Source organism: Panicum virgatum, chromosome 3N (assembly GCF_016808335.1).
Source record: "Panicum virgatum strain AP13 chromosome 3N, P.virgatum_v5, whole genome shotgun sequence".
In the NCBI taxonomy this organism is placed as follows: Eukaryota; Viridiplantae; Streptophyta; class Magnoliopsida; order Poales; family Poaceae; genus Panicum; species Panicum virgatum.
The window spans coordinates 11,561,975-11,573,086 of NC_053147.1; the positions used below are offsets into that span (position 1 = coordinate 11,561,975).

General features: G+C 43.5%; 1 protein-coding gene across 4 annotated transcripts; it reads right to left on the bottom strand.

Moving 5' to 3' along the window:
• Window positions 1-1,318: 1,318 nt before the first annotated feature.
• On the bottom strand, window positions 1,319-10,690 carry LOC120664279 (boron transporter 4-like). Of its 4 annotated transcripts, XM_039943418.1 has the most exons (15): window positions 7,335-10,655; window positions 6,710-7,238; window positions 5,777-5,883; window positions 5,606-5,688; window positions 5,120-5,312; window positions 4,898-5,036; window positions 4,657-4,822; window positions 4,406-4,572; window positions 4,130-4,303; window positions 3,773-3,868; window positions 3,573-3,689; window positions 2,787-3,109; window positions 2,437-2,704; window positions 1,901-2,032; window positions 1,693-1,774 (listed from the first exon to the last, which is right to left on the bottom strand). In XM_039943418.1, exons 3-15 carry the CDS (start codon window positions 5,881-5,883, stop codon window positions 1,700-1,702), a joined length of 2,040 nt encoding a protein of 679 aa, XP_039799352.1. In that variant the 5' UTR covers window positions 6,710-7,238; window positions 7,335-10,655; the 3' UTR covers window positions 1,693-1,699. The 4 variants fall into 4 exon arrangements, with proteins under 4 accessions (XP_039799350.1, XP_039799353.1, XP_039799352.1 ...); XM_039943416.1 differs by lacking the exon at window positions 6,710-7,238 and having other exon boundaries at window positions 1,319-1,774; window positions 8,703-10,656; XM_039943417.1 differs by having other exon boundaries at window positions 6,710-10,690.
• Between the last annotated feature and the right edge of the window lie 422 nt (window positions 10,691-11,112).

Sequence of the window (11,112 nt, forward strand, 5' to 3'; positions counted from 1 at the left end):
TGATCAAATAATATCAAGCTCTGATAGTCGATTTCATTATGAATAAAATAATACCAACTTTATGTTACAAATCTTTATATTTTTACTATCTATAGTTAAGGTTAAAAGATCTGATTTAAAAGAAACATAAAAATAACATAGGGAGTACTCGATAGTTCGCGTCTTTCTTCTTCATAAAATCACAAGTCAATAACCGGGCTGTATTCCACGAAGCTGGGCCTTGTATAACGGGCCAACCCGCCGAGGTGCCCTCGCCTGTTCGTCTACGGTCTACGGGGCTACGGCAACGGGCGTGCGACACCCTGACCCGAGAGTTCGCCTGTTCGTCGTCAGGTGCGGCCTGGCTGCTTCTCCGCGGCTGCTGGCTCTCCCCGAGACACGCTAACTCGGCTCTGCCTCTGCATTTCTTGCCGTCCTCTCCACACGGATGGGTCATGGATTCATGGATGTGTTGTAGGTCGGCACCGGCTGGTTGCCTGGCTAGCTACTCTGCTGGCCATGCTAACGCTAGCTTGGATTGGCTGCATGGAAACCGGGATGTCTGATCTGAATTATGCAGTACAGGATGCAGCAGGTACAGCGAATGCTGCTGTCGAGGACCGAGTTTGCTAGCCGCTGACATCTCCCCAGCCATAAACTTCACTGGTTCAATCCACATCAGGCTCGATCACGCTAACTGATCTGATCGTCAGTTCGAATTCTGATTCGGACCAGAGGTTCAACGAACCGTCAGCAGCGCGCGCCCCCTGATCGACCGATTTATCTGATAGTCCTAGCATCAGCCGTGAGCACATTTGATTAAGTTGTTTCTATTCTTCTTTATTGTTAGGGACTTAGGGTCGTCTGCCACTTACTTGGTGGTGTTTTTATTCATCTTAATAGCCTCTATCTATTATGCTTTGTAATGATCGTATTATTTTTCTCTTAACAAAATATGTGTTCTTCGCGGAAAAGCTCAATTGATTAGCGACCGTTGCCCGCCCTGGTGTCGTGGACAGGAATTGCCTGTTTCGCGATTCGTTCATCTCTTTGAAAAATATGTGTTCTTCGCGGAAAAGCTCAATTGATTAGCAACCGTCGCCCGCCCTGGTGTCGTGGACAGGAATTGCCTATTTCGCGATTCGTGCATCTCTTTGAAAGATGGATAGAAACAAGATCATAGAGCACGTATCTCGTCCGAATCCAGGCAGACGCGTAGATGCTACAATAAATATATACTAATTATAAATTAATTAAACTTATTAGATGAATAAGCTCTAATTTTATGCAGTTAGTTTTATAATTAGTTATATTTAATCTTTCAAATGGCACTGAAACATTCGATGTGACAAAGTTTATAATATAAACCCCACGAAACCGGAGGGATCTTTCTCCATACAAATTGCGAATGCTCATTCATCATCGTCGAGTGGACCCCACACTAACAACCAGGCCCATCCCCTCTCACTCTGCTCACATGTCGACGATGTCGTATCCAAACAACGGCAGAGAAAGGATGGCACAGCAAAATAGCAGACGACAGCATTGACAATAAAAACCCTGTCCGTATTTTTACCCTTTCTATTAGTAGCAATATATGCAAATCCTTCTATTCCTTTTTAGTTTTTTCACCCTTTGTATCCCCTCCCCCCATCTCTGCTGCACATGACTAGTACACTGTACACGTGCCCTTCTTTTCCTCTTTTTTTTTTCTTTTTTCTCAATGCTCCCGCCTGAGCGTTGGAGCCCTCGACATAGTCCGGGAAAGCTCTCTTGTCATCCTGACCGAGTTAAGCTGCCGAACGCAAAAATAAAAGCTACATCAGATTCTGATAACTCCAATGTTCATGGGGCTTTCATCATCATCAACATCATGTTATCCGAAACCCGGTGGTACTGAATTGTCTGCGCGTGATGTTACCTGAAGTAGCCTCCCGTCGCGGAAGCTCGAGTTCCTGTGCTTCAACTCTCCACGGTGTGTCGTGAATTCCTCCAGTATCTCAGAAGCGTATTCAGGCTGGGCATCTCGGCTGCGAACAGACTCATCGCCGCCCTGCGTGAAGGGTCAAAATCAACTCAGATCATCTCAGTAACATGGAAATGAAAGCAATCTTTACTCTTATCGAGATATCTGATTTGCAAACAGAAAAAATGGAGGTATATAGCCTAGCATGCTCCTTAGCGAGCCCATTGCTACAGTGCTACTTTATATTAACCAAAAATTATGGTGTTCAAAACATGCAACTAACTCGACTACAATGACTAAAAGAATAGACTGTAACTGAAATAACTAGGAAGATGAATGTACTAATATGGTATGCAAAAAAGAAACATTAACCAAGAAAAATTACTGTTCCCAGTTGAACATATTGACTAGAGCTGAAATAGCTTGTGTTTCGTATAAACTAGGAAAGTGAACGGGCAACTGACAGGACCAGGTGGGTCAGGATTTCATACCTCTGAAGGATCAGGGGTGAAACCCTCGAGTTCTTCGTACTCTGCTGCATCTAATTCCCTCAGGTGGGCAGGATCAAAATACTTCGGAATGAGATGCTCCCTGATTACAATGAGAAAAAAGAAGAGCAGCGGGAAGAGGATTCCTGCCATTGGTATCCATGTCATCCCAAAGACGAGCAAGAGATAAATTAGCTGGAACAGCGTGAAGGCAGATATTATGTTGAAAGGCACCGACTCCACGAAGGATGCATGTGCTCCTTCAAGAACCCTGTCAGAGTTATAACAAACGAATAATCACTGAGAGCACCGGTTTCCTAAATGAAAATATAATGCAGCGAACAAGGGTTTACTTGTAGCGCCTTTGAGGTGTGACAAACATAAGTTTTATCCTCTCCCAGAACTGGTTCCCAGGAACACTGTCGACGGACATATAGGCAAAGTAACCCCAAAGGACTGATGTTGGTATCCTCCGAATGAGCGGCGTAACTCCGATACAACCACCAACCAACAGGGACTGTAACAGATTGCTTACTCTCTGCTCATTCACCCGGACAGGCAAGTAAGAATCCACATGCTTCTCAGGATCAAATGCTTCAGGCACTTTCCCTGCTCCATCCCCCTCTGGAATAATGGCATCCTTCAAGTCCTTCAGCTCGTTGCTGGCAGAAACAGACTGCAGCATTTTTCAAAGATGTGTTTAGTGCCTTCAGGTAGTTGATACCGAATTCTTTTTATTTTGCGTTTCTTACAAAAGTATTATCAAGACGATTTCTGGAGCAATTTTCTGAAATATTAATTAATTAGGGCCGTGCTCTGCTGTTTGAGAGCAGTGCTCTGAAACAGTAACACTACAGCACTCGCAACAAAGGTACGAAACCCTCTCCATGAGAAAACAAAACAAAATAGAGGCATCAGCAAAATGATGCAGCATTGTAATTTAGCGACAGTGCAGTTAGCCATTACAAATTCTATAAACACCCCGCCGTTGTATTTTGATGAACATGCTTCAACAACATCAGTCATCAGAAATGAAGAGGTGCTTTTGATAAGCCCCCACAACGACAAATAGATCCTTACTAATGTAGTGAGAAAAATAGTTCCTTAGTAATGCATGTGTTTAATTGATGAATACTCACGTTGCTTCCATTGTCCATTTTTATGAAAATCTCTTGCATCTTGCCATAAACTTCTGAACTGGTAGCATTATTCATCATCCCCTCCTGGGCAGTTCGGACCATCCTTTTGCGAATCAACTATTTTAAATGAAAGAGAAGGCAGATGAGCAAAGTTAACTGTATTGCAGATGACAGCTAAGAGACCTGTGAAAATCACCAACCTGCCGTTTGAGGACAGCAAGACTTCTTGTGTGCATGGGGGACTGAGGAAGCACTCCATTAGATGGAGGAATGCCAAGAAGACCGCAGATCAAGGTCTACATGACATTTCTATAGTATGAGAAGAAGGAACAAACACAAAAAATAAAAGGTCTGCTATCATTTTCATTAAAAAAACGCTACCACGTAAATAATATTTAAGAACTATTTTCCACCATTGATTTCTTATGTCTTTACGGTTTCTATAAGCAGAAGGATTTCATTAGCGAAACATTCAATATTTTTTACATCGTGATATCCCTAATATGAAAAGTAATGCTGCTATCTTAAAGAGGCACCTACAAATCAACACAACATACCGTCAAGCTCAGGACCAAAATGTCATAATGGTAGGCTGATGGGTTCTTCAAATTAAATTCCTTCTGCTGAGCCATCTGTGAAGCTACACTGTGATCAAAGAAATAGAGCCCTGCAACCATCGCAGCAGGCACAATAGCCAGAAATATATGTGTTGGAGGGACAGACAAAAGATCCTGCAAGTTCATCATTGAAACATGTGGAATAGCCATGAAAAATATTCTACGCTCACAAAACTGCAATGGAATCCTGGAATCATAGTAACACTTCCTAATTACCTTTGCTACTGTCCAATGCTGGAGTGACTTGGGTTCCCAAGGAAGTGGGGTGAAGAGCCTCCTAGGGACTCCTGAAGGGATCTTGCTTGGCAATGAATACGATAGTGCTGTCCACAGTATGACCATCAGTGGAACGCCATAGTCAGCAATTAAGCTCCTTTGCCACCCTGCAGGTATTATCTGGAGAATTAGTAGTTGGTGTTTGGAAACCATAGTGAAATTAAAAGTATGTGTACGCCAATATAACAAACCAGTTCCGTATAGAGACGATCTTGCCTCCATGCTGGCTAATGAAGTATATAGTACACCCATTGAAAAGATAACTCCAAGGAGACCATTAACATATAACCATTGGAACTGGAATGTCGGTTGACTTTCGTCATTACCCTCAGGGACACTGTATTCGCCCACCATCCCCTATGACATGCTATGTAGTTAGTAATTAAACTAAATCAGTTAAGAATTTAGATTTGACATATGTAAATCGCATACTTTGATAGCCTGTTGCATGAACAGAATTGTGATCAACATTCCAAAAAGTTCTCCTGAAAACCTTGTAAATTTGTTTAGAATAGCTGCAGCGTTAAACATTGCCATGAGGAACAACATAACGGAAGTCCAGATGCAAACCCTGTCCCAGAAAAGGAATTACACGTACCATTTAGAAATGAACGACGAACTAATGCAGGACATAATATATTACTTATCCCTTACCATCCAGCCCATGGAAGAAACATTTTCTCTCCCAGGTTCGGCTGACTTTTTGCAAAATTGTAGATATAAGTATACATAATAATAGTCGGCTCTGCAACTCCCACAATTAATAGTGGCTGTCCGCCTATGATTGAATGTATGATTCCACAAATAGCAGTTGATGCTAATGCCTCAACAGTGGTCAGTGCGCCATCTGAAACATACCAATTTTAATCATTGGCAACTGTGCCTAAGAAATTCAGGACCTTTTTATTGTTCTCTTTTACAATGTGAATTTTGAGCAATCTAGCAAACTGTTACTATTTCCTAATATTCCCTGTTGAAACAACAATGACATGCAAGCCAATGGCAAATCAGTGTTCCCCTTTTTCTTTTCTACCTATTTACAGGAAGCTAGAAGGAAATGATGAATCATATCATGGCAGTAACTGCAGATCACGAATATCTATCAATCCTGACTCCTGAGTGTGAAGGATGACAACCCACCTGTATCTTTACTTAATTGCTCCCCAAAGGCTATTACAGGAACGGCAGATGCAAAGAATATGTAGAGTGTAGGTGCCAATATCCTGACAACAGATTCATGTAGCACAGTCAACATGATGGACTAAATTATGATAGAATGTAAACACATTTACAGAATGGTGCCGTGCAAACCTGAAACCAGAACGGAACCCATTGTTCCAGTCTTGTTTGTAACAAGCTGCTCTTCCTTTGAAATCCTCAGCCACTCCACTAAATGGGACTTTATTAGGTCCCGCCATCTGAAGAAGAAGCTCCCAAATAATCAGTTATTGCGCTCATAAAAGGCATGCATTGGGTTTACAAACAAATCATAAGTCAAAATGCTTCATGAACAGCGGATATCACAGAAAAATTTCTGCAGGATTACACAAGGATTACCACACAATAGGCAAGCTTGAAATTTAAGACGTTGAATTTGAAAAATAATGACTTAAGTAGCACATAAGGCCACGGTTAAAAAGATTGGAAGGTTGGTACAGTTGGGTATGTATGTGCCTAACAAGGGACTTCAAATAGTGTCGAGACCATGACATGATCAAATTTCACTTCAGCTTATGCTATCTTTAGCTCGTTTGAGCACGAAAACATGAGCATACCGAATTACCGACAACTCTGAAGATTAACAAAAGTTTCATGCAAACAAAGCAGGACCGTTTGGAAAAAGAACGTTTGGGCATATAAAGTTGGTAAATTCCCAGCAGACGAATTTGCTCTCCTTAGAACTACCAACCAAATTCAGGCGGGTCCCATCCCATCTACACACGCAAAGATTGAAACATGAACATATGGGCTCCTTCCTGCTAGTAATTAGCAAACCGGGAGATAAGGGAGGTATTAATAAGAGCACAGGAAATCAAGACGCAGCACGGCCACACCAAAATAAATGGGGTAAGCTTCCATTTCGCTGAACACCAGCAGCGAAACAGATTGCTCCTGAACATCGTGTCGTATCCAGACGACTCCAGCACAGAGGCAGCAATTGTACAGCAAGAGCAATGCGCGCGCGCGAACACCAATGCAGGCGCAACCATACATCACCAACAGATGGAAGCCCCGCGAACGTACCAGCGATGAGGGGCGGGCGGTGGCGCGATGCTGGCCGCCTCCACCGCGACGCGAGGCGGAGCCCTAGGCGTCGGTGGGCGGAGGCGCGGGGGAGCGGAGGGGCGGCGAATCGGGCGGAAGGGCCTGCTGCCCTGCTCCCCTTCGTCCTCCATGGCCTCCTTATAGACGACGGGCAGGTGACCGAAGCGACGGGAGCGGCGGACGGAGCGGAGAGGGGAGGCGCAGAGCCGCAGACACAGGGCGGCGCGAGCGCGAGGGGAGGGAAGGGGAAGGCCACGTTGTACACGTGGCACCAGCCAGGTCGGTCCGGGCCGGCCGAGGGCGCACGCTTTTGGGGTGGCCGGGCTGGAAACCCCGTGCGATCGCGGGTCGCGGCCATCCGCTCGCCGTGTCCCTGCTGTTGTTTCTCCTGCTTTCTCCTGTCGCGGCTTGAGCACATGCGCTGCTGAATGCTGATGGAGGTTTTCTTCAGATTGGGCTGGAGCTTCGATTCCACTCTCACCTTCTTGTGCAATCCCATCAGTATGAGCTTTATATTCAACTTTTCATTAGCCCAAAAAGTAGTCAAGGGATTACTGTTGTATATTCAGTCAACTGAATTGAGCTTTAGGTAAAAATGGCTCACAGTTTTGGAAGGGAATCCAGAAAATCAGACATAACTTCAATTGGGGGGCCATCTTCAAACTAGGTAATGGAGATAACATTCTCTTTTGGGACGATGTTTGGGTTGGCCACACCCCACTGAGGTTAGAATTCCCTAATCTGTATGACTGACTGCTTAGTGAGGGATTGCTGGGTTGATGGGGAATGGAGGCTGGACCTTTGCAGATCTTTTGGGCCTGAAGAAGTGAGACAGTGGGAGACACTTCTACATTATTTAGATGAGGAGAATTTGACGGATTCAAACGATGGTGTTCTATGGGCTTTGGAAAAAAGGGGGGGGGGTATACAAGCCAGTCTATGTATAAGTTTCTCTCTTTCAGGGGTGTGATTAATAAGAGAATGCAACGAATTTGGGAGTGCAGGCTACCTATGAAAATCAAAGTGTTTATGTGGCTGACTCTGCAGGATAGACTCCCTACTGGGGTAGTTCTCAAACGTAGGAACTGGAAGGGAGATCTCAAGTGTGTCATTTGCAGAGTGCCGGAAACCATTGACCACATCTTCTTCCATTGTCCTCTAGCCTGTTTTATGTGGACATGTGTGAAAGAGGCCGCGGGTTGGGAGACTTCTCCCAAGTCTATGCAAGACCTTCTTGAGGGTTGGCTACCGTTAGAGTGTAAAAATTACAGCTTTAAGCTTTTCCCGATTTCAGGGGTTTTCTGGACGTTGTGGAACGTTCGTAACAAAATGATGATTGAGGGGGTGTTTGTTCATGTGCCTGCTGACATTCTCTTTAAAACTGATAACATCCTACAGCGATGGAGAGGCCTTCTTCGCGGACCCAACAAGGCAAGCTTGGATGGATGGAGATGGCAGGCTAAGCAGTGGTGCGAAGTGTTCCTAAGGAAAGTACAAGAAGGCCGAAAGGAGGATTTCTTTTAGTTTGTTGCTTTCCTTTTCTGCTGTAAGACTCGCTTGTAGTGAGGGGGTTCCAAGTGACTTAGTTCCTTTAAAGCTCAGATGTTGCGGTCGGCAACCCCGACCTTTTACAGTTTGTATCAACTCTATATGCTTTCTATAAAAGCAGGGTAATCCTTTTCTCGAAAAACTGAATTGAGCTTTGTATGTTGTAGTTTTTTCTAGTGATTTGCGTGAATCTACATCTGAAATATCACGCGTCCTATGCAGTTGGTCATTAACACCGATTGTATATAAAGATCGAAAACAATTGAAAATATTTTTCATCCATATTGGATCTGCTATACCCCTCACACTAGACCTGCCTGTCGGATTCGAGGGTGGTGAGAGAGGGTGCAAACCCATACAAATTGCATGTTGGGAAATATTTTTGCTAAAATCCGATTGTTTTTCTCACCGATCCCCTGCCTACCTCTTTGCTTGTTACGGCGCCACGCTTCTCTGATTCTCCCCGCATATAGCTCTGCAAATATGTTGGAAACCAAACTACATCCACACCCATCCATTATTACTAGGGAAATTAATATTACCTACTCCACTCCAAACCACCAACATCACATACCAACCCAAACATTTTAGCTCATAATGTAATAAACTATGAGCTAAACTATGGTTACAACCCAATAAAAATCTGTTTCCTAAAAAATACAACGTAGTTCTTGCCACACTGTTTTGCACAGAGTAGCTGCCAGTTATACCGAGTCATCTTCAAAAAAAATTCAATCAATTTCGACAAAATTTTATAATGTGTACGCGATGTTTTATTTACAGGGTCCGGCTCATTACGTAGGGTTCATGTGTAGATCTAGCCACGCTGCTATGCATAGAGTAGCTATCAGTCATATGGAGTCATCTCTAACAAATTTTGGTCAAATTCAATAAAATTTATATTATTATTATTAGTCAAAATAAACAAGATAATTCTAGGCTTTGCGCTATATTAGACTATCACCTGGCCTCCAGTGATCATGATGAGAGGGCTGCCAAAATTAGGCCAGCGATGAGGATCACAGAGTTGGAGGCTAAGAGTAAGAGTAAGCGTCGCGCCGCAAGCTTCTTCATTCTCCGTGAAGTCTGGAGACTGTACATCACCTACTGCCTACTAGTGATGTCTGAATGTGTATGTCTGCAGGCCCAATACAAACACAAGACCAATGTCCAACCTAACCATTTTTCGCAATCCTCATGCATCTCTGTCCTTGCCGAGGGAGGATCCTTGATATTACTCCAACAGTTTATTGCCGATATTGCTACAAGACACTACCTCACCTCACAATTAACACCACAAGCTCAAAAAAATTAACACCACAAGCAGATAAGAAACCAGAACAATATCGATCAGGTCATGATTGGTATAGTAAGCTCATCAGGCTTGAACATAAATATAAATTGCGGAATCTCCTGCTTTGAACTATGGAGATTTGTTGACTTTCAAAAAGCAAGAAACTTGGATCGATTCTTCCCCAACAGAAACTAGGTAATGAAGGCATGGCGTCATGCAACAGACGACCGAATTAAACATAATAGCAACAGACGACCAAGAGGATCATAAAGTAGAAAAGCTAGTAAAGAAATAACTGAGTCAGTTGAACTGAGCAGTGGACAGTATTACTGCAAAGCTGTTAGGTAAGAGATATGTTACTACTACTAGCGAATAGTAGTAGTTAAGATCGAGAAGATAGACAGTCGTGATAGGAAGGGCTGTGCGCTTGACATGCGGCCACATCACTGATAAAAAATGATGTAGGCAAAAGGAGGCGTCATTGTACTAGTAGCAGAGAAGAACTTTTGATTACTGAAACAAGTAGCATAGGATGAGAAAAATTTAAATTATATAGCTAGCGTTCATCACCTCGGGCCCACGGGTAGTGGACGTGCATCACTAACAGCATATGCAAGCCTGCAAGAGTGTCATGAGGTAGAAGAAAGACACGTGCTACTCAGATCTTAGATGACGGGCTTAAAAATGTGGGTACTATGAAGAAAGAAAAACTAAGAGAAAAGCTGTAGGTTCTTTGCTAGATGCATGCGGCAACAGTAGCTATAGGCTCCAGTAAAAAAATTCCTCGCAAAAAAAAAAGAAAAAAAAATCAAGAGCGACACTAAGCTATACTGTCGGTTTCAAATTCCCATGGTAATAATAATTGCTTCGTCAATTCTGTCAATAATCCTTGTATTTGGACGGAGCTTGTCAGCTTGCCAGGTCTATCTCAACTATAAGTTCGAACCATATATGCAGGGGCGGAGCCAGTGTGTGGGCAGCCCCCTACTCCCAAAAACTTCATTGGAGGTAAAGAGAAAGGAGGACCGGAGGAGGAGAGAAGGGAAAGAAGAAAGAAGAAGAGGAAGGAAAAGAAGAAAGAAGAAGAGGAAGGAAAAGAAATGAGTCCTCTAAGTGCTGGGCTGACTCCGCCACTGCATATATGTGTATATATAATAATTACAAGGCTAAGCTAGACATAGCGAGAAAAGTTATTCAACGTGGCGAAGGATGTCGCTCTCCTATCCATAATGAAGCAACAAAGAAAGACAAAGGCTTTGCAAATGGGCCAAATTAAGCTGTCGCTATTCATAAATAGGTTGGCGGTGTGTCACCCTCCACCACACGATGATACACCTCCTGAGTCCTGACTATCATTTCCTTCCGTTGTCAGCAAGGCGTGGTAGTGGCAGGGTTCACCTAATCGGTGGGAACCCGTCTGGTTTGACCGGTTACCGATCAAACCGGTCCGGCCTGGTTCCGGTTTGGGCCGGTATCAAACCAGTCCAAATTCAAAATTTAAATTTAAATTCAAAAAATGAAAAATTCCCAAAAAAATTCT

Bases quoted from the DNA above. Each gene is read 5' to 3' on its own strand.
- LOC120664279 (XM_039943416.1), bottom strand. From the start codon at position 8,792: ATGGGTGTGGATGTAGTTTGGTTTCCAACATATTTGCAGAGCTATATG. The intron at 5,689-5,776 runs GTTTGCACGGCA...ATCTGTTGTCAG, and splicing joins GGGTTCCGTTCTGGTTTCAG to GATATTGGCACCTACACTCT. The intron at 5,313-5,605 runs GTGGGTTGTCAT...GGTATGTTTCAG, and splicing joins GCAATTAAGTAAAGATACAG to ATGGCGCACTGACCACTGTT.